Raw genomic sequence first — 24295 nt, 5'->3', positions numbered from 1 at the left:
GAGGTTCCAGGCTGTGATTTAAACTAAAAGTGGGCCACCACCAAGGTGCAGGAGACAATGCGAGACCAAGTGGGAAGAAAAGGGGTGAAAGGACTCTCACTGCTGGGCCATGAGGAGGTGCCATTTGGTTGTGGATTAAGAACTGGAGATTGTGGTGACACAGCTGATGGTGCTGGGAGCTGTGGGAGACCTGCCTAGCTGATCACAGATTACTGGGAGGAACCAGGAGTCTAGCTGAGCTACGGACTTCTTTTTCTTTTCCTGAGATACGGTACCCGTGACTGGCCTGGTTTGGCAAGGGTAGGTTGGACTGTGTGTGTTGGTGGGTGTTTTAAAAGGACTTTGGGATTTAATGGTGGCATTCCACCATTATTCCAAACCTGTACAACTTTTGAATAAATAGTTCCTTTCCTTTTTACCAAACTCTAGCATTGAGAGCCACAATTCCTAACACCTGGTGGTGGGCAAGAAGAATCATAGCACAGAAAGACCTTGGGGGAAAGGGCTTGTTTTGGTACCCATATCTGGGCCCCTACCCAGTTCATTCTGTAACAGTACTATTTAGCTTTTGTTATTATGCTCTTTTGTATTGTTTATCTTAAGTCAAACATGTTTCTTTTTGAGAGGAAATATAAAGGGAAAAGTTGCAACCTGTGCTTTGCAAATAATGGTACTAGATGTGATGAAACAGACAGAACTTGTACTATTCATTAGGTTATAGAGAAGGAGGTGGTCTTCTAGGAGGTGCCATTGGGGTGGCCTTGAGAGCTGGGCTGATCTGGATATAAGAGAAGGGCATGGGCTGGGAGTGATATGGTCTAGGTGAAGAATGAGAAGGTGTGGAAGGATATCTAGCCAAAAAAAGGTGGTGTGCTAGAGGTGTGCCTTCCTGGTGAGATGAGGAAGGCAGTGGAGAACACACCTTGGTGGCCTAAATGGTTACTGAGGAGCTTGGAGTCAGCTTGGGAGACAGTGGGAGCTACTGACAGCTGCACTGGAAGCCGAGCAATAGGAACAGGGATTGAGGGCCTTTGAGGTCACGGTGCTTCTGTGGAGCCTGAGAGGGAAGAGTGGTGCCCCCCGATGGTGATGGTGACATTGTTAACAGAGTGTTCAGAGGCAAGATGATACCAGCTCCTGCCAGGTGGAGACAGGAGGTGGGGAGGTATGTGCCCTAATGCTGTGCTCCTGGGTGGCAACCACAAAAACTGGCTCTGTACCCATGTGGCCATGGCAGACTCTTTATAGCTTCCAGCCTTGAGCTCATGCCAAACCCCTATGCTCATTCTTATCCATTGGTAATATGTTGAATAACATCAATATTCTGGCTGATGCAGCAGACAGAATAAAGGATACGGAGTGAATTAAGGTGGTTATATAATTCTCAGGTGCCACATGAATCTATGGGCAGTCAGAAAACCGTGGAAGGCCTGAGAGGCTACAGGAAGGTCAGCGTTTGGAGAGGGAGAGTCTTGAATTAGAATGACCTGCAGCTATACATTTGGGAAAGAAGTGCTGAGGCTAAAATATTGTGGGAGGTCTGGCCCACATGAGTTTAGCATATATAATGCTGGGCTTTAAAGAGCCTTTACATAGTCAAAATAAAACACCAAGGCACTATGTCCTTATCTTTACTGAGTTTGGCTCCAGGGCAGCAAATCACACTTGAAAGCCTTTTGACTGGAATTTTATGTTTGGACAGTTTCTTGTTGGAGATGGGGAAGGGTGAGTAAAAGTCACATCCTGTTAAAATTTTGATGGGGAAAGACACATCTCTGGTGATGCCTAAAAACACGTTACTGTAAGAGTAGAGAGGGTTATAACAATGTAAATATGCAATGCATTTTCAGAAAGGGTAGAGGAATAGAAGAGCTATAATAAACAGAGGAAGGAGTTAACAATCTAATTAAAAGAGACAAAAATTGTACATTTAGCTATTGACTAAACTTTAAAACACATCTTTAAAAAACACATTTAAAAAAAGATATAAGGTAACTAAGGTTGATTCATGAAAATAAAGTGGTAAATCACCACATGCCAACCTGATTGGGCTTCCTCTGGCTTTACAGTGAGATGCCTGCTGGTTGGGGCTGCTTTTCTTGCTCTTCCCAAGGAATGAAAATATTAGCAGGGAAGCCTTTGCTCAGTGCTCTGCCTGTGGTCCTATGCTGCGACCTCCAAAAAGCAGGATTGGAGATACTGGTATTTTGATCCTTCAAAGTGGAGCTACAGGTATTATGATCATAGCAGTTGGCCAGACGCAGAAATGGAGTGAAGAACACTCAGGAGCCTGGGCCTCCTGGCAAGTGGTTTTAGATGACCAGCCAAGTTCAGTACAGCATGAAGGAGCTCATGAAGTGAAAGAAACTGTCACCCTGAGGAACTTTAAAATGTTTAGTCACATCCTAACAGACTTGGAGACAGATGGCATATCTGTTAATGTCATTTATTAGTTGACTGAACTTGAACAAGTTACTTAGCTGCTTTTAGGCTCAGCTTCTTTATATGTAAAATGGAATACACACACATACAACTAATTATCCTGGAAACTATTTCTTGAGGATAGAGCCAGACACTATTCTAAGTCTTGTGCATACATTAGCTCATTAGGCTCTTAAATAGACACAGGGTAGTTAACTAGTAAGTTGCACAATCTGGATTTGAACCCAGAACTCAATTTCCAAATTTTAATTGCAGGTCTACTGCTGAGTCCTGAGAACTGAATATGACCAGGCACATAACCCTGTATGGCATTCAGTAATTGGTAGACACCCCACAATGCCTGGTCCAGATTTTCATTTGTTTAAGTCATTTCATGGATGGCACTAGGGTATTGACATAGAAAAATGATGCTTATAGAGCTCTGGAAGGGATTGCATGGTGACACAACAGTGGACTGGCCAGTAACATGTCATCCTGGTGGCATAGGCAGCACTTCACTTCTCAGAGCTGCTCCTTCAAGAAGAGATCAGTGCTGTTGGGAGGACTAATGATGGTGACACGTAAAGGACCTCACAAAGGTCCTTACCTGGTGCATAGTAAGTTCCCAGGAAACAGTAGCTGTTAGGATCCTGAGTTCTGGTAGGATATGACATAGCTCTTCATCCATTCATCTGCCCAGCCAGAATTCCTTTTCTGTCAGCATAGGCTGAGGTCAGAGAAATTACAGCCTGTCTCCATGTTGATCCAAAAAGGAAGATGCTAGCCCTGGCTGGCGTAGCTCAGTAAATTGAGTGCAGGCTGCGAACCAAAGTGTCGCAGGTTCGATTCCCAGTCAGGGTACATGCCTGGGTTGCAGGCCATGACCCCCAGCAACCACACAGTGATGTTTCTCTCTCTCTCTCTCTTTCTCCCTCCCTTCCCTCTCTAAAAATAAATAAATAAATAAATTCTTCAAAAAGGAAGATGCAAATAGCACCAAAGTATCAGATACACATCTATGAGCCTCTGGAAGTCTCTTGTGCAAAAATAGGCTGAGAATATCCTGTAAGTCCCTAAAACAGTCCAGTTTTGACCAGTTACTGAAGATGTCTCAGCAGCTCCAAACTTGAAGAAAAAGTTGGGTTTAAGGCCTAAGGGCAGGAATGTTGTAAAAAGCAAACCAAAGTAAACATGCTATATTCCATGTTTCATTCAAACTCAGTTTGCTGGGTGGAAGGCACTAGGTGCCCTTTCCAGCTCCCAGCAAACACAGTGAATATACATGGTGACAATGTAGTGATGACCAGAAATTATGCTAAAAAAGAGACATTAACCTCATCTGGGCCCCCCATCACCCCAAACCTGACATCTCCAGGGCACTGGCATTCCTTACCTCCTCCCCATTACCATGTTTCCTCCCTTGATTTCTTGACACTGTCTTATGGCCTCTTTTGCTGCCTTTCTGAACAGCTGTTGAGTCTTTCCAGAACTACTCCTTTCTTTCAGCCCAGTGCAACACTCCTAGACTCTTAGTCTCTCCTTTCACTTGTTAATATGCTTTTGCCTGAAGCTTCAACACAGGGTTGGCTCTCCAATTCTCCCTTTTATGGTAGTAGCATCTCCAGCCCCAATATCTCAAATAAGCTCCCAGGCTTTAATCTGCAACTTCATCTAGACATTATTTTAAGACAAAAATCACACAAATAAAACCATCAAAAGATGCCAGAAGCTCTGAGATGGAGGACTGGGGAGACTCTTTCACCCAGACCCAGTTAGAGAGAGCCAGAGATGATCATGTTCCCAGTTCCAGGTGAGTGGCCAGTAGTCTAGGTGACAGAGAGGCAGAGAAGGAGAGGAGTAAGGCCAAGACAGGGGGCCTGGGAGCTTAAGTTCTAGGCATGATTTTGGGCCATCACCCTGACACTATGCTGCTGTCTCTCCTGATCCCCACCACAGGGAGAAGCCTGAAAGCAGCTCCAGGATGCTCAGCAGTGCAGTCCACACCTGGGAGGTTCAGTTTTTCCAAGCTTGCAAATGATGGCAGCCCATACTCAGCCTCTTCATTTATCCACTCTTTCATTCTGCAGGTTTTGCCCCTTTTCAAGGGCCCTACCTACTCTTTTGTTTCCTTCTCAGTCAGGTAGGTAGTAACACCAGCATCCTCATACCTTTCTTTTATAGAGGAGGAAATAAAGCTAAGCAAATAAACAATGAAAACATGAACCGGATGCCTGGCATTATGTACACCATTTTCATTTTGATATACCTGTTCTGGTTGGCTTGGGCTGCCACAAAAAATACCAAAGACTAACAACAGACAGTAATTTTCTCACAGTTCTGAAGGCTGGAAGTCTGAGATCAGACTGCAAGCTTGGTCAGGTTCTTGGTGAGGGCTCCTTTCCTGGCTGCCTTCTCTTTGTGTCCTTGCATGGCCTGTCCTCATTGCATGTGCAAAGAAAAGCAGAGATCCCTCTCTTTCTATTCTTATAAAACCACCAATCCCACCAGGTGGCCCTACCCTCATAACTTCAACATTTCCCAATTACCCGCTAAAGGCCCCCAACACATTGTAGGTAGGGCTTCAACTTATGAGCCTGGGGGGACACAAACATTCCATCTGAAAACAGTCCTCTCCATGACAGCTGTTTAAGGGACATAGTTACCTCATTTACAGTTGAGAAAACTCAAGTTCAGAGAGATAAAGTGGATGGACCAGGCCTTGGACCCAGGTCTCTGGATGCAGACTCACAGGCTTCCTCTACTAGCTGCATTGCCTGTCATTCCCATGGTAGCTGGTGAATGAGTGAACAGAGGGTTTATTCTTCCCTCATTATAGGCATCACCAGAGGCCTCTCTCTGGCTTGGCCTTCCTGTCCCCCTGCCCCACACACCAGGGACTGGCTCAAGTTCTGAACACATTACACATTGTGTACTGAGTCTCACTAGCCTTCATTACTGTCCCCCAAACACTATGACACCCATCCCAAGGTAGAAATGGACTGAACTCTCCCATTGGCCTTTCTCAGACTAAGCTCTACCTTCTCTGCAAAATGTTCTCCTCCCAGCTAGGAGGTCTGTCCCTCTCCAGAGACTGAAGGCAACCACACATGGATCTCTGGCATTGAGCACAGGGCCAGTACGCTACTCTACTCACGTTTGGCCATCCTCTTTCTCTGACTTGATAATAGTCAGCATCCATATGCCTCCCTTTTAGATCAGTAATCACTAGATGTGTGATGAGGATCATGGTGGTGACTGAGATTAGTAATCAGCCTCCACTAGAGTGAAACTGTCTTAGTGACAGATGGGTGCAACCCTGAGAGTTAATTCAGCCAGTCTGGGTAGGGCAACCAGGCTACCTCCCTTACGATCCTTGATCCATCAGAGGAATGGAATGCTAGCATCCCCAATTCATCTCCTCACACTTCTCTTTCTTCTCAGCCCCACAGGCCATCAGAGCCTTCCTGAGGGCAGAGCTGGGCTGCACCATAGCCTGGCCCAGCCACGGGCCCAGCACTGAACAGGTGGGCCCAGAGCCTGGTGGGCCTGTCACAACTGCACAGCCAACTTCTGCAGCATGGTCCCATTGTGCTGTCACTCCACTTGGTAGGCAAGGCCAGGGTAACAGTGCCTTGGGTGGTATCACAAAGGCCACCACAGCAGGGCAGCTCATAACTGGGGAAGGAGGGTGAGTATGGCTCAGAAGACATGTGATGAGGCTTGTTGGGTGTGCACTGGACAATGACCTGACACAGGGCGCCAAGGTGCTCATTCAGAAGCCCAGAAAGCAGACTAACATTTTGGACAGTAAAGGGAAAGTGAGGTGCAGCAGTGCCACAGTGGGGTAGGAGCAGGTGACTTGAGTTCCTGTCTGGCTTCTACTACTTACCCACCAAGCAACCTTGAGTAAGTGAGTCAAATTTTCCATGCTTCATGGAAATACAGTGAATAGGAAAATTTATCTATTTGTGAAATAGGGTAACAGTAGTATCTAACAGAGAATTATATGGGGATCAAGTGAAATGATATGTTAGATGCCTGACACTTGGGAATTGCCATATTTGTCTGCTGTCATCATTGTCATCATCATCATCATCACTATCATCATCATCATCATTGTTGTATGGTTACAATACAGGTGTTTGGCACCGTGGAGATACTGGACACAGTGCCTGATTTCTGAAAGAATAAATCTTGGTTTGAAAGCTTCTCTAGTGTTGCTTTTTACTATTTTGGAAAAGAAAGTAGCACCTCTCCACCAAAGGAACAGCACCAGGCTCTAGTCTTTTCTTTTTAGGCAGTGGTCCACCCAGGTAGCAAGGTTGAACCCACCATTTTCACAGGCTGTGATGACATAGTTGGTCTGAGTGGACACATCACCTTGTGTGGCACTGAGCTGCAGGAGGCTGTCAGGAAACCCAGAACAGAAACAAGAATTATTGGAAAACTGGTTTCCCGTGATCACAGCTTGAATCATGATGGACCTCAGAGATCAGAAATCCACAGGTCTCATTAGTGGTCTGTAAATAGTTTCAGGTCTGGGAAGCCCCTGGAATTACAAAACTGGAATAGGTGTGTCTATATGGCCTTCACCAGGTTCTCAAAACAGCCCATGACCCCCTCCCTAAGAGATTGATGGTTTAATTCAATTGAAAGATGAGGAGTGGGAGGGTGTATGTGGACACCCAGCACTGACCAGCAGTTGTGTGGACAGGGCTGTGAAGTCTAGGATGAGAGTGCACTGTACTGCAAACTGCTGCTGCTTCTGCCCGTGATGTCAGGGGGAGTGGGAAAGCAAGGTTCCTTGCAGGTAACAGGTAAAACAGAATTTATTTTTGCATTTAATTAAAAAGTACTGAATTGAAGGGAGCAATAACAGACAAGAAATGTTCTGACTGAGCTCAAGGAAAGAGTGATAGGTCACAGAGCTAAAAGGGGACCTGGGAAATGTGACAGATTGAGTTTTCCAAATGTGGCCACAACACTGTTTCCTCATAAAGTGACTGTGGCACTCTGCTTGTGAAGAGCTGTGCTCCCTCCCCGTGTGCAGGAGACCCATGGCAGCCTCCAGGACATATCCCAGTGGATATGCTGTGTGTGACTCCAAGGCTAGCTCCCACTCTCAGAGCCCAGCTGCCCTGCTGAGAGGAAGTCCCAGCTCACCCACCTGCAGACTGCATGGAGAGGCCATGTGCTGGGGTTCCAACAAACAGCACAGCTGAGGATCCAGCCAACCACCAGTGTCAGCTGACAGACATGCATTAGCACACATCCAGATGGCTCTAGCCCAGCCAGCACACCATCCTGTAGGGAACCTCTTCACAAGGCATGGAAATGTAGCTCAGCACCCATGTGGAAAACCAGTGGGGAGCAAGTCAGCACACAGGGCCACACCCATGAAGAAGTTTTCCCATGGGAAATCAGGCCTGCATTATACCTAGGCTGCTTTGTGACTTGCTCTTGCTAAAACTCTCTCACCCTGAGTTCAGGCAGCAAACTCTTGCTGCATATCTTTAAAGTAACTTCCTGAAGTCTGTGCCAATTCTCCCAAGGACTGAAGTGTAACCAGACCTATTAGTCTTATCATTCCCTTGCATTTGCAACATTTTTTCCTTGTTAATCTGTAAGAAGTAATCAGTAACATCCTTCTGTGACTATCTATAAAAAGTAATTACCTAAAGCAAACCTAAGTATAATGAATGAAAACCTTCCTTGATGTATTCTATTAGAAAGCCAATAAAAGCTTGTCAAGGCAAAGGTCAGGGTACTCTCCTCTTAAGAGAGTGGCCATGCCATCCCTTTTCCTCCACAGGACTCAGCAGTCCATCTGAATTTATCTTGTCTCATCCATAACACTGCGGGCACTGCAGGCCAGTGTCTGAGTCATCATCCCCAGCCTTCATGCTTGGAGCTGAGGCCCCAGACATCCTGCAGGCAGAGATAATCTCTTGTGCCCTGCCCAAGGTCCTGACCCACAGAATCCAAACACAATGTTAGCATAACAGAATGATTGTTGTTTTAAGCCACTGAATTTTGGGGCTATTCACTGGGCAGAGTGCAGCAGATCTCACTTGGACCTCCCATGAGATTTGTAGTCCCAGACCATGCCTGTACAACATGACTGTGGCACTGACATCTCTGAGCATGAAGATCTTCCATGTGAGTGCCAACACACACACATACAGTATTTTTGATGAACTAGTGTGGGATGCAAAAAGGAAAGAACATCCCAACAGGTTTCTATGAAAAAGTTTACAGAAATAGTGGAAACTTGTATATCTGAAAGGCAAACCAGGCATTCAAATAATAGATGAGAAGAATTCTGAGGAGAGCAGCCTTCAGCATATCCTTACTGGAAACACAAAGACTTGTAGATAACCTAATATTGTACAATCAAACCAGGTAGCTGGGTTATAAAAACCAACAGATCATATTTACCACTGATGGGGAGTTTAGAAACTAGAAGTCCCTATCCTGATTTTAAGGCATAACTGGGACCCAAAGTAGAAAGGTCTCACTCAGAATATAGTCTTCAGACAGCCTGGGAAACCCAAACTGTGCAAGTCTGAATGTGTCAAAGAGACAACTAGACTGTTTTGTGGGAACTGAGAAAGAGAAATGGAAGTAAAAAATATAGCAAAAGCCACTGAAATGGAAGTGTGAAACCTAACAAGGACACTAGGACATGAAAAACATTTAAATTGAAGTTCAGTTCCCTCTAGAACCCACTGCTCAGCTGGCTCAGGACCCTAGGTGGGCGCTTTCATCACTGCCAGTGGCCAGGACACTCAGGACCTTCTCCCCAAGGTGTGTCTCAGTCTTGTCATCCTATTAGTCATACCACCAGGGTGGGGAGATTGGCAGGCGGGCATGGGGGACTTGTCAGCAGGAAAGAGATTTCCTCTACACAGACTTGGAAAGATAACTCCAGCACCAGTCTCAGTCCATGAAAGATGGTATTTATGTGGATTTTCTGACATTAGTGGGGGTGGCATTAGTGTGAGGGACTGGTTACCCCAGGAGATTGAGCAGCATGAGAAAGCAGTTAGGTGCCCTGGCTGGCGTAGCTCAGTGGATTGAGCGCGGGCTGGGAACCAAAGTGTCCCAGGTTCGATTCCCAGACAGGGTACATTCCTGGGTTGCAGGCCATAACCCCCAGCAACCTCACATTGATGTTTCTCTCTATCTCTCTCTCTATCTCTATCTCCCTCCCTTCCCTCCCTAAAAATAAATAAATAAAATCTTAAAAAAAAAAAAAAGAAAGCAGTTAGGAGACACCAGCAAAGAGAGCCAGGGGAGCCTGGATGCTCAGGGGTCTCTCAGAAAGGTTCACTCTGGCCCACTCCAGAACAGGCTTAGCAGAGAAAGGACAGAGCCTGAGGGCAGGTGGACAAGCCTCCTGGCAGCACCAGACAGGCCACCACCCCCTTCCCCCTCACTGGCCATCCAGTCCATCTCTATCCCTCCTCAGGAGCCTCTCCTGCTCTTAGTCCATGGGGAAACAATGTCCCCTCTGAAAGCTTGATGGGCATTCTAGGAAGATTTTATTTCTTTCTCCTTTGGTCTGTCCCATCACACATCACATGACTGTTGTTCAGGCCATCTTTAACCTCTGTATTTGCTATTTTACTTCCATGACAATGGACCACGAGGGTGTAGACCTCGTTACATGTCCTGTGCCCAGAGTCAAATGCTCCTGGTACCCCCAAAGTGTCCCATATTCTGAGGGTGATGCCAACCTTCGCTTGATAAGTGGCTCTGGGCCCAATGTGCAGCTGCTTCCATTGCCAGCAGAGAGGCCAGGCAGGCCTCATCTTCAAGTCCTCAGAGGAGCCTGGACACAGAATGGGGACTATGTCAGGCCTCTGGGTGGCACTCCTATTTTTTCTAGGAGTGAAGCTGTCTTCCCTAGGCAAACTACTACAGGGTTGAGGCAGAGTTAACTGGGCTTAATATTGTTAAATGAGAGAGCATTAAAATGCTGAGGTTTCAATTCTTTAGAAATTATTCTGGATTCAGCACTTGAGAAGCTATAGAAACATGTGACTCTGTTCCCTTGTCACCTCTGCCCAATACCATGTTTTCATTGAAGCAGGAAGGCCCTGCTAACCCAGTAGGATTTATAGCATAACATTAATTCTTTTAAAATTGCTTCAAAAGAGATTAGGCCAAAAGGCAGAAGGGCAGAGATAAGAAACCAGAACAGCCCTGTTTCCTTTTAGGGGTCTGGGCTGTGCAGTCACATTGTCCTGTTAGGATAACATTGCCTTGCATTTGGATTCCAACAGGCCTCTTGCTTTTCTGTGCAACAAACATAGCACTACCACAAATGATTAGATTAAATGAAATGTACTCAGATAAACTCTATAAAATCTGACATCCTTCCGAAGGATTTCTGGAATGAAACAAGAACAATTGAACACTTTGTTCATTACTCAGGTGTGTCAAACTCATATACTTCCTGACTTTTTAAAAACAGAACAGGTAGATAGAACCCACTTAATCCACTAGAAAGGCAGCAGCAGGTGGGGCACTGACACACAGAGGAGCAGGCTGCTTCATTAAGGGGTGCAGGGTTTCTGAGACTCAGCTGAAATTAAAGCTATTATTTCCATTAGCATACACAGTGGGCTGATGGCAGGTGGCCCTGCAAGCTCTGTGAGAAGATTTGGATTTTCTTCCTCTATTTTCGTGCTTATGACAGACAGACTGCTTCCAAGAAATTCAAGATGCACACCCAGCCTGGGGGCTACCTCACAGACACAGGTTCAGGAGCCGGCTGGCCAGTCCTCTTTTGCCACTGCCCTGTTGGCAGTACCTCCCTAAATAACGGTCCTGATTTGGGCTTTCATCCATGTCCAATATTAATTTGGCAACTGCTCCTAAACTTCTCTAAGGAGCCACCATCATGAAGACCTGTATGGTTGTTATTATCACATGAAAAATATCAGAAGAGGATAGGAATTTGAAAGAAACTGAGGTATGAGAATCCAGGTGAAGTCAGTTCTGCAGGTGCACTTAGTCCAGGATCCTCTGGACTAAGACCCTCTGCTCTCCTCTGAACTACTACCTATTCGTGGAAGAAGAGGGTACACCTCCCAGACCCTGTTACATGGCTGGATGTCCACGCAGGATCAACCTTCTAGACGACTGCCAGGCATCTACTTCACCTGTAGCCAAATAAGTCTCAGTAAAGGAGAATGTGGACAAGTTTAACAAGTGCTCCCTGCAAAAGAGCAGGTTAAGTAATCCATGTGTTACAGGTTAGTTTCTCTTCCACAACTTAACTCTTGGCACCATTTTTAAATTGGGTATGTGGAATTCAGATAGGGGCCCTCTGGTATTGGGTAAGGCCACAACATCTAGTTCTGATCAATGAATCATGGGAAAAAACATGTAACCACTCATGGGAAACCTTCCAGGAGTTTCCTTCCCTCTGCCACAGCAGCCAGCAGTGGTGGTGGTGGCAGGTCCATCAGCCTGAGCTGTGGGATGAAGAGACCTGGATTAGCTACTTTAGCCAAATGGCAAAGGACAAATTTATATGAGAAATGAACTAATGTTTCAGATGCTCATGGCTTAGATTGCCCTTTCAGCAGAGCACAGCCCAGTGCAGTGCATGAATATAGAGACAGACTGTGCAATGAGCTTTGAGAGCCAGAGGGAAAGTGGCCAAGTAGAATCAGATCAAAGGAGATGTACTATTTCTGAAATGAATATGCAAATCACACTCAGTCTTTCTTCAGTCTCTAAAATGTATATTTTCACAAAATATACTAAGTTCTTTTTAAAAATAAAGTGTTGTCTTCATGTTCTTATTATAGCTTTGGTAGATTTTGGTACATTCATACACCTGTGACACATCACTACAGTCGGGAAAGCATTATCTCCATGACCCCTAGATGTTTGTTCCTGCTCTCTGGAGTCCTTTGCTTGCTTTTGTCTGGCCCAGGAAACCACTGGTCTGCTTTCTGTCACTACAGATTAGTTTTCATTTTCTTTTCCCCCACTTCACCCAAAGACACTTTTCATTTCTTTTTAGAGATAGAGGAAGAAAGGGGAAGGAGAGAGAGAAACATCAATGAAAGAGAGAATCATCAATCCGTGGCTTCTCATACATACCCAAACTGGAGATCACATGTGCCCAGGCCAGGGACTGAACCTTCAACCCAGTCATGTTCCTTAATGGGGAATCAAACCCACAACCTTTTGGCTATAGGTCGATGCTCCAACCAACTGAGCTACACTGGCCAGAGTAGTTTTTATTTTATAAAATGAAATACTTAGGTATAAATCTAACAAAATATGTACAAAGTCAATATGAGGAAACTTCAAACTTCTGATGAATTAAATAAAAAAAACTAAATAAATGGAGAGATATTCCATATCTGTGGCTAGAAAGACTCAATTATTTCTGAGATGTCAATTCTCCCCAGCTTGATATATAGATTCAACACAATCCTAATCAATATTTCAGCAAGTTATTTTGCAGATACAACAAACTGATTCTGACATTTATATGGAGAGGTGAAAGACCCAGAATAGCCAACACAATATTGAAGGAGAAGAACAAAGTTGGACAACTGATAATACTTGACTTCAATACTTACTATAAAGCTACAATAAACAAGATGGATTGTACTGGCAAAAGAATAGACAAACAGATCAATGTAACAGAATACAGAGCCCCAAAATAGACCTACATAAATATAGTCAACAAACATTTGACAAAGTAGCGAAGGCAGTACAGTGGAGAAAATACTGTCTTTTCAATAGATAGTGCTCAAATAACTGGATATTCACATAAGGGGGGAGAGAGAGAGAGAGAGACAATCTAGATAACGACCTCTTAAAAAATTGACTCAAAAGGGATCTTACCATAAGACTTAATGTAGACTTAAATGTAAAATGCTAAACTATAAAACTCCTAGAAGAGAACATAAGAGAATATTTAGATGATCTTTGGTTTGGTGATGATTTTTTTAGATACAACACCAAAGGCATGATTTATTAAAGAAACAGTTGATAAGCTGGAATTCACAACATTAAAAATTTCTGCTCTGCAAAAGCTACTGTGAAGAGAATGAGAAGACAAGACACAGAACAGGAGAAAATTTTTGCAAAAGACAAATGTGATAAAAAGACTGTTAGCTAAAATATGCAAAGAACTCTTAAACTCAACAATCAGAAAGCAAACCACCAGATTAAAAAGTGGGCAAAAGCTCTGACAACCTCACCAAAGAAGAAAGACAGAAATCAAATGAGTCTATGAAAGAAAATGTTCAACATCCTATGTTATCAGGGAATTGTAAATTAAAATAACAATGAGACCCAACTACATACCTCCAAGAATGTTAAATCTAAAATATGATGACACCAAATGCTGGTGAGGACATGGAATAACAGTAAGTCTCATTCATGTTTTGGTGGCAATGCAACCACTTTGGAAGACGGTTTTGACAACTTTCAAAGTTTAACTCGTGCTCTTAGCATATGATTCATACATCACACACCTTAGTATTTACCCAAAAGGGATGAAAAGTTATGTCTCCACAAAATCTGCACACAATGTTTACAGCAGCTTCATCTGTAACTGCCAAAACTTACAAGCAATAAGAATCCTTCAGTAGGTGAATAGATAAATATACTATGGTACAGCCCTACAATGGAGTCTTATTCGATGCTAATAAATGAACTATCAAGCTATGAAAAGACATGGAGGAACATTAAATGTATGATACTAAGTGAAAGAAACCAGTCACATAGTATATCATTCCAGCTATATGACATTCTGAACAAGGAAAAACTATGAGGAAAAAGATCAGAGGTTGCCAGAGGTAAGGGGGAGGGAAGCATGGATAGGTAAAGCATTATAGGGAACCTATCCGTGTGGTATGGGGAATGTAGCCCAGCCCTTGAGAAAAAACAGCAGGAGTAAGTCAGCACACAGGAACTGGGCCCATGGATCAGTTTTCCTGTGGGGAATCAGGCCTGCATTGTAGCAGCCTAGGCTGCTATGGGGCTTGCTTTTTGCTAAAACTCCCTCACCCTGAATTGAGGCAGCAAATGTTTACTGCATATCTTTAAAGTAACCTCCTAAAATTTATGCCAAGCTTCCCAAGGATGGAGAATAACCAGTTCAACCACTTTTTCCTTTTCATTTGCAAATATCCTTTTTCTTTGTAGTAATTAGCAACTTCCTTTCCTTTGTTATTTGTAAAAGGTAACCTAAACTGAACCTGTTCATAGTAAATTAGGATCATCCTCGATGTAATGTACCCAGAAAAGCAATAAAAGCCTGTCCAGGCAGGGGTCAGGGCCCTCTCTCTCACTGAGATAGTGGCTGTGCTATCTATCCCTTTTTCTCCACAGGACTTCTGTAGTACATGTGAATTCATTCATTGCAGCCATATCACATGGACCCCAAGGGCTGAAGTCTGCATCAAAGCACATAAGATATTTAGAGTAGTGAAACGACTCTGTATGATACTACAATGATGTGTCAATATAGGTTCATCAACTGTAACAAATGTCCCACTCTGGAGTGGGGCAAAATCTTGATAGTGGGAGAGTCTATGCAAGTGTAGAAGCAGAAGTATTTGAAAAATCATTGTATTTTCTGAACAATTTTACTGTGAGCATAAAATTACTCCAAAAATAGTCTATCAAAAAAAAAGTCATTTAGAAGATGACACAATAGCAGAAGGGCTATTTTTAGAAAAGGAAGTACACTGTGAGGTGGCAGAACTGCACAGGTGGATCAACTTGCAGGATGCGTATGTATGTATGTGAGTGCATATGTGTGAGCGTATGTACACATATGCATGTGCATGCACACACATGTGTGTGCGTATACATATACACAGGTAAACTGTTCATGCATGAATGTGTAGTTGAGTGTGCATTTATATGTATGTATGTGTGTAGACTCTGTAGATTGTGACTCAATAAGAGGATGAGTTTTTAAGCATTAGGGTCAGTCCAGCCATGGAACTGTCTCTAGAGGTATTTTAGCAAAACCCAATTATCCTTCTTTAGAAATGCTGCAGACAGGACTGCTAGGTTGGTCAGGGGCTGATGGGTCCTTTCAGCTCAGATGACATCTTAAATGCCCTTGTAGTGCTAAGTTTGTGAGTCTGGGGCACTCATGCATGAGAGTCTCTAAGAGACCTTTTGCCAGGAGCACTTTATATAGGTACCTTTTCCTTAGGGAAGACTCTGTGAGTATTCATTTCCTGCCTTTTCTATGTACACCTTCAGCTCCAGGGATCCTGAAAGTCCAGTTCAGGGAATTAAGAGAGGAGGAAAGGGGTTGGAACTACAACAAACTACATACGGTGAGAAACAGACAACTCCCTTGGATCTCTCCAGTACTGCTTTGGTTATTCTTCTTAAGATCTTAGTATTGTCCTAGTACAAGTATCCAAAGCTGTGTCAAGTGGTTTAGAGAGCTTAAATGCCATGGAAACGAATGGTAACACTCTCCTTTTCTATACACCCTAGAAAATTTGAGGCTTCTTCCCATGGTATCCAAAGTACTGATTTGTGATGAAGTTGGACAGTAATCAGAAATTTGAAGTGATTTATACCCTCCCCTACCACAGGATGGATTTTACTTTACCTGTAACTTCACTTAAGAAGAGAAAACCTTAGTTCCCAAGTCACCTCAGTGATTATCCCATGTAGAGTGGGACAACTTCAGAGATTTCAGCCAACTAAACAAAGATTCTGAATTTAGTGTTATGGCCTAAGGGGTTAGAAAAGGCTCTTGGCTCTGGTTAGAACTCATCCCAATATGCCAACGTTGCAGGTTTGATCTCTGGTCATGGTCATAAGAAATCAACCAATGAATGCATAAAGAAATGGAATAATAAATCTGTGTGTGTGTGTCCCCCTTCCTCTCTGTCTAAAATCAATAAATGATAATTTAAAAAGCATTTAGAAAGGGCTGAGAGCAGAGCTAGTGCATTGTTCCCTCTCAGACCCTTCCCCAACATAGAGCACCACAAAGCAGCAATGTGGGTTGCCCACCCTGGTGAATACCTAAGGCTCCACCCCTTACTACATAAGAGGTGCACGGAAACAAACAAAACAAATGCTCCAAATGAAAGAACAGATTGAAGCTCCAGAGCAAATACAACTAAGAGATGAAGAGATAGCCAACTTATTAGATACATAATTCAAAACAATGTTAATCAGGATGCTCACAAAATGGTTGAGTATGGTCACAAAATGGAGGAAAAAGTGAAGGCTATGCAAAGTGAAATGAAGAGAAATGTATAGGGAATGAACAGTGAAAGGAAGGAAATGAGACTCAAATCGAAGTTTTGGAGCAGAAGGAAGAAATAAACATTCAGTCAGAACAGAATGAAGAAACAAGAATTCAAAAAATTGACTAGAGGCTTAAGGCCCTCTGGGACAACTTTAAATGTTCCAACATCTGAACCACAGGGGTGCCAGAGGGAGAAGAGAAAAAGCAAGAAACTAAAAATTTATTTGAAAAAATAATGAAGGAGAACTTCCCCAATCTGGCAAAGCAAATAGACTTCAGTAAGTCCAGGAAGCTCAGAGAGTCCCAAAGAAATTGGACCCAAGGAAGCACACACCAAGGCATGTCATAATTACATTACCAAAGGTTAAAGAGAAGGAGAGGTCTTAAAAGCAGCAAGATAAAAGGAGACAGTTACTTACAAAGGAGTGCCCATCAGACTATCAGCTGATTTCTGAAAAGAAACCTTACAGGCAAGAAGGGGCTAGAAGAAGTATTTGAAGTTATGAAAGGCAAAGACTTACATTCAAGATTACTCTATCCAGCAAAGCTATCATTTATAATGGAAGGGCAGATACAGTGCTCCCCAGATAAGGTCAAGTTAAAGGAGTTCATCATCACCAAGCCCTTACTATATGAAATATTAATGGGATTTATCTAAGAAGAAGAAGATGATCAAAAATATGAATAGTAAAATGACAGCAAACTCACAACTATCAACAACCAAACCTAAGAAAAACAAAAACAAAAACAAAAATGAACTAAGCAAACAACTAGAACAGTAACAGAATCACAGAAATGGAGATCACATGGAGGGTTATCAGTGGGCAGGGGAAGGGAGGAAAATGGGGGAAAACGTACAGGAAATAAGAAGCATAAATGGTAGGTACAAAATAGAAAGGGGGAGGTTAAGAATACTGCAGGAAATGGAGAAGTGAAAGAACTTATATATATGACCCATGGACATGAACTAAGGAGGGGATATGATGATAGGAGGTAGTGCAGGGTGGAGTGGAATAAAGGTGGGGGATGGGACAACTGTAATAGCATAATCAATAAAATATATTAAAAAACAGCAGTTACAATAGTTTTCCCCAATATCCCTATCTCACTGTGTGCCATGTAGGCTGATCTCATCCATTTCATCCTATGTATCCTTTTTGATCTAAATAAAATTTGGTCCACATACAATAAATTGGTTTTGTGGCCCATGAATGAGTTATTTACAAACACATGGTTTGAAAGATCCTGCTGCCAAGCTCACAGGAAAGGGTAAGTGCCTCATGGGCACATTAACAGCAGAAGGGCATTATGTGAAGTCAGGCCCAGAGAAGAGTCACAGTGTGGGAGATAGTTAATTGCAAGCACCCAGGGGCCTCATCAGTCAAGGTTTTGTCTCACAAGCTCAAGCCCGGAAGGGTCCAAATCAAATCGCAGCAGAGCTCAGCACCTGTACTATGAAAACACACAGGCACTGAGGTTTAGATCTCCCTGGACATTGGGGTTAGGAGTTCACTGTGTTTTCTGGGGGAAAATTGAGTAACAAATAGCCTGGAGAATATTGTCAGTTCCTTTTATAAGTCCCTTGGCCACACTCAGACATATGCACACCTACAATGGGCTCCCCAGAAGTTGATATGAAGCCAACTGCTGTGTTCTCAAGGTTGGGAAAACCTGTTCAGTTGTAATCATTCACACTGCGGGCTTAGAGCACACTGCAGTGGCTTGCTTGCTTTTGAGGGGTGGGATTTAAACAGCCATTGTCTTGACTCTTCTGCAAATAGAAACTGTGGGCATTTTGTACCTTACTATGAATTAGGAAAAATTCAACTATGAATACAGAAGGGAAAAACATTAACAGGTGATTTATCAGACTACTGCTTTTCTCTCTTTTCCTTCTCTCTTTCTTTTTTTCTTTCTCTTTCCTTCTTTCTCCCCTTCTTTCCTTCCTTCCTTTCCTTCCTTCCTTCCTTCCTTCCTTCCTTCCTTCCTTCCTTCCTTCCTTCCTTCTTTTCCCCTTTCTCTCTCTCTTTTTTCCTTCTTTTCTCTTTTCCCCCCCTCTGTTTGAAAGGTGAGAAATGAAAACTACACCTAACATTGTAAGGATGATGTACTTGTCTGCTGGGGTTTGATGCTGAAGATTGCTGCTATCCTATGGATTCATGCTCATTCCTTCCCACCAAGTCCATTTCACTTTCTACTTGAGCAAAACAAATTGCTCTCTGTGCTTTGAGAAGTCTGTGCCCAAGCCAGGACTGGCCAGGTACAACCTGCAGTGGCCTGTGCATTCCCACTGCCAGGCTTAGCCTGGGGAGTTCTCCAAGTTAAGCTGACATATCTTCTGCTTTCCATCTTTAAGCAGGGCTTTCTTCCAAGGTGCCTTCCATCAAGAGAAACCATGGACTCCACTACTCCTTGCTGATGTAGGAGAATTGTTAGCAGAAAGTAAGCCTTGAGTGAAAGCAAAATACCTGCTGAATGTCAAACAGCCCAGGCCTGCTGACAGCAGACCCAGTGCTGGTCTTTATTAGCAACACACTTAGGAGGGCAAAGATGGTGAATGATATCACTCTCCATACAACTTCCTACAAATCTGATCCTACTCAGTGATGAGCCACTTGAAGCCAGCCCTGTTTCACAAACTATAAAGAGGGAATTTGGAGGCAAAGAACCAGAAATGTTTACAGAGCTATTATAGCACTTCCCTAAGTCTGTCCCCTGTTTTTTCTTCAGCATTTAGGAGGTCTAGGGGATCTTGTCTTCTAGGAAATATCCAAATGAGAGAGTGGGACCACACCCCCATCTGTGCTACCTGACAAGACCCAGTCACATCTCCTAATCAGACTGTAGGTAGAAGGAAGCAGATCAAGACCTCAGTGATTTTCACACAGACATGGACACAAAACACAGAGCAACCACTGTGCTTCACACCCAGGCTTCCTGTTAGACTCAAGGAACTTTGAGCTTTGACAGTTGAGAGCTCAGCAGCAGTGGCTGTGACTAAGGCTTTTTCCACACTAGTTAGCATGGGAATCACCTTCCTCTGCAACAGACAAGACAGGTGGTGACAAGACCTGAGTGTTGGTCAAGAGGTCCTGAAGACTCTGGTGTTTGTATCTATGCAGGATTCCTGGAATCCCACTAACCACTGCATGCTGAGAGGGTGGGTGTGGCTCCAGGGGTCCTGGGATGATGGACTGAACAGTCAACAGTGGTTTTGGTACTGCCCCCAAAGAACAGGAGAGGCTGTCTTCACTAGTGTTGAGGGTCTCATCCCAACCCCAGCTAGCACACTCCAATCAAAATACTGTTTTTTTAAAATAATTTTGTTTTTTTATTCTTGTTCAAATACAGTTGTCTCCATTTTCACCCCACCACACCACCCCCCACCCCACCAATCCCCACCTCCCACCCTCGAACTTACCCCTTTTGGCTTTGTCCATATGTCTTTTAAAATGTTCCTTGATGGACCTTCCTCTATTTTCCCTCTTTCCTCTCCCTTCTGGTTACTCTCTGTTTGTTCTTTATTTCTATGTTTCTGGTTATGTTTCAGTTGCTTGTTTGTTCTGTCGATTAGGTTCTACTTATTGGTGAGATCATATTGGTATTTATATTTCGCCACTATTTCACTTAGCATAATGCTCTCCAGTTCCATCCATACTGTCATGAAGGGTAGGATAAAACACTGGTTTTATATGGAAAGATTTTAAAAGATTCACAGAATATGGTAAAGCCAAGGGAGAATGAACATAAACCTTTTATGCAGCAAGGCCAATAGAGATGGTTCCCTGTTGAAGATCTAGGCCCATTCTGCCCATAGAGCCATAGAGACACTGTCCCATGAGCACTGGCACTGTCCCACTGGCTTTCCCAGTGGCTTTAAAAGACTGAATGTGAAGAAAGGTAAAACATCTCATCAAGTTTTTCATATAGATTACATGTTGAAATGATAATATTTATTGATATGGAATTTAATAGATTATACCATTAAGTGAATTTCATGTTTTAATTTTATTTTTATATTTTTAAGCTTTTTAAAAAGGTAGCTACTAGGAGACTTTAAGTTAGATGTGTGTCTTAAATTATAGAGCACTGATTTAGAAATCTGGAGTCTAATCCTGGTTAATCCAATGTCTAGCTGGGTGGCAACTGAGGCAAGCTCACTGAAATCAGATTCATTTTGTGAAATAAACTTAATTCCTTTACAGTTAAAAGAATAGATAAAAATGCTACCCATGCCAAGTGTTGGGCTGGCATCCCCCTCTCATTTTTCCTGGGAAGACAGATCTTTCTCTTGTGACTGAACAGGTTATGGACTGATAAGGATTCACATGGAAGGGAGTGGGTGCACATAAGTAGATTTATGTAATTATTATTATAATATCCTGGTACATGGCAATAAGAATGTTGCTCTAAGAAAATGAATATATCACAACAATTTTCTGTTAGATGGACTAAAGCACCTAGAGGAGGAGACACATTTTTTTTCTTTCTTGCATAAGTATAGTTGGGCCTGGGTCAACCTTATGAATACCTGAGGCCTGAGTTCCACTTCAATAACCAGCTGCTTAATGGTTTGACCTCCACGTCTGTCACAAGCCTGGTGCCCACCTTCAAGACTTAGTTGTATAAAACATCCTTGGCATTGGGTGCCAAAGAGTTACGATAACCAGCTAGGCCAGAGCCACGGCTCACTCATGATGGGTTGCTTACCTTTTCATTTTTCTTCTCATCAGGTTTGCATTCCATGTTGGTGGGGCCGGATGTTGACAGGCTGCTAACAGTCCCCCCTCCAGTGTTCCCATTGAGATTGGCAGCAGTGACATTGGGAGGTGTGATGGCTGATGCTGCTGACATGAATGGGATGGTTGGCCAGACGCACTTGGCCTCAGTGATGGTCTGCATTGGGGGCTGATGGAGGTGCTTTGGGAACACCATGGAATGGGGCCTGAGGCTGGCTGTGGGCAGGCAAGATGGGGAGTTTTGGGTGCGCAGGGGTGACACTGTGGTGGTTGGTCGGTCTTGAGCCTGAGCAGAGCAGTGGGCAGCTGGAACACAGGGTTGGAGAGAAAGGTGGGTTGAAAGGTTAGTTTGAAACCTGACATGTAATTGCAATGCACTCTTTCCTGGTACAATCTGTCCAGTCACTGCAGACCTGGGCACATGTCACAGGGAGAGCCTGAGGCCCAGTACCCCAAGAACACATGCAGATGGCCTGCCCTCAGGACTGGGGACACCACTTCCTGCCTCACTGCCAGTTTCCTATTGAGTCCGTGACTGGCCCTCTGTGCTATGAAGAGCCAATGCACTCACCTTTGTTAGAATGTCTGTAAAAGCAAAGCCTGGAGGCGAACCCTGCATGTGGGGTATCATTGCAACAGCTCCCTGGACTGCAGTGACTAGGGCTTTGTTTCTGACACTTGGTACTTGGCCTGGCTGAGCTGTGCCCATTGCAGGCCAAAGCAGCTTGTATGTCCCTTCTCTCCCCACTGCAGCCCAGGGATCATGCACCACCCCTACCTTCCTGCCTGCATACTGCAGCCTCAATTTCCCATTCACATATCAGGAGCCTCATAGCCAGGAACCTTCCCTTGCCTAACAATGCTAGAACCCTGAAGGAAAACACGTGTACAAATCTGTCATTTGAAAAGGAGTAAAAGGCAGAAAACTGTGCTTAAACAATGATTAAAATAAAGTAAAAAAAAAAAAAGGAAAAGACAGTTCCCTCCAAACACAGTACCATGTTAAAATGAATCTCGCTATAGCTTGAGTTAGTAATTTTGAAGAACTGTCTCCTTACTAATTACAGAAACAAAGAGGGGGGAGCATGAGCCACACCACAGGGACAATGAGTTCTAGCCAGGGTAGATATGGCTCAAAAAGAGAGACACACCTGGTAGCAGGAGACATCACTTCACACCAAGTGTCCATTTAACATTGCACAACTCAGTTCCAGTTGTGTTGGCCTTATTAGTCAGAGAAAATTTATGCCACACTATTGCTATTTTCTAGCACCAGACTTTATGGCATGTGTGGGCTCAGCAACATGCAGCAAAATGATATTCTCAGCCCTAGATATGCCTTAGAAAGAGCACACACTCAAATACCTGCCCAGCTCCCCACCACAAAGCAACTCCTCCCTCTGACTGTGTGTTAGGAGCCTGTCCCATTTTTCTAGAAGGTGAGATATAGGAAGGTTTATTTTTGGTTTTAAAACTACTCAGAGTTTGGGATGACTTAGGATCTTCCCTCATCATGACTCCCTATTTCTAAGGAAGACCAGGTTAAGCAATGATGCAGATCGATGAAGCCAGTGGGGGTCACTTAATCACACCAAGGTAATCTGGGACTTGACCAGTGCTCCTGGGGCCATTTATCTGCCTCTCCCCTGCTGTTTGAGCTCCCTTTCACCCCAGTTTAGCAGCCCTGTAATGGGAGGTGATAGCTCAGCTAGAGAAGAGCAATTACACTTGGGTCCCAGAAGCTCTGCAAGGGTTGTTTCTGGTTCTTCTGCCAAGGGCTCGCATAGTTCACCTTTGGCTAGCTTCTCCCTGACCGCGCATCTCTTTATTAACCACATACAAAATAAGAGAGGGTATTCCAGAAAGTGCTAAGCCCAGTAGCCATACAGTCCCTCTGGCATCATTTCCTAATCTCTCCCCTACTTTCTCCTGTCAGCCACTTAGGCCTCCTGGCTACTCCAAAACAGACATGCAGGCTCTCTCTCCTCAGAGACTTGGTGTCCACTGGGTCTGTCACACAAACTGCCTTCCCCCAGATACCTGCACTGCTGCACCCCTTCACAGCTCCCAGTCAGGTCAGACACCACCTTCCTGGAGAGGCTGTCCTCACCAACCCCCTGAACAGTGCAACCTGACCCTTTGCAATTTCAACCCCCCTTGCCTTGCTATAATTTTTCTTTCCTCCAAAAGCATGCAGTCTCTGACTAATAAGGCCAACACAACTGGAACTGAGTTGTGCAATGTTAAATGGACACTTGGTGTGAAGTGATGTCTGTCTCCTGCCACCAGGTGTGTCTCTCTTTTTGAGCTATATCTACCCTGGCTAGAACTCACTGTCCCTTTTAGTTACCTGTGTAATATACCTCTTTATTATGTAGTGACTGCTCATTGTCTGTTTCCCCCTACCATACTGCAAGCTCCATTAGGGTGGGACCTTTTCTGTTTAATTTACTGACATATTTCAAACAGCTGTTTAATTTACTGACATATTTCAAACATGTAGGTAGTGCTTACATTTTTTTTTTAAATAAGTGAATGAGTCTTTGAAAAAAGAAAATCTCACCTAAAACATCCTCACACATTTCACAGAATTAAATCACTGGAGAAGAAAAAAATACTCTATAAGAAAGGAAAGCATGACACATTACACCAGCTGGTGGAAGAATTAGGATCCCATTTATCTTCAATAGGATTCACCCTCAATGCATCAATCAATGAACTGCTGACATAGACTACTATCCCTCTAGTGATCTGCCTAGTTAGTAATGCCAAAACAACCTATGTAAGAGATGTAGGTGGTTTGAGAAAACACTACTTACTATTCCACAGTTACTAGTTTCCCCTTTCCTCTCTTTATACCTTT

General features: G+C 43.7%; 1 protein-coding gene across 3 annotated transcripts in view; it reads right to left on the bottom strand.

The window, feature by feature from the left end:
* SH3RF3 (SH3 domain containing ring finger 3) overlaps positions 1-24295 on the bottom strand; it is a 410835-nt gene that overhangs the window by 33069 nt on the left and 353471 nt on the right. For all 3 annotated transcript variants that reach the window (XM_028512030.2, XM_036026638.1, XM_036026639.1), the window contains one exon: positions 21404-21738. In XM_028512030.2, coding sequence (XP_028367831.2) covers positions 21404-21738 — 335 coding nt within the window. The remainder of the gene's footprint in view (positions 1-21403; positions 21739-24295) is intronic.

Source organism: Phyllostomus discolor, chromosome 5 (genome assembly GCF_004126475.2).
Source record: "Phyllostomus discolor isolate MPI-MPIP mPhyDis1 chromosome 5, mPhyDis1.pri.v3, whole genome shotgun sequence".
Taxonomy (NCBI): Eukaryota; Metazoa; Chordata; class Mammalia; order Chiroptera; family Phyllostomidae; genus Phyllostomus; species Phyllostomus discolor.
This window is presented reverse-complemented; position numbering and strand designations above follow the sequence as displayed.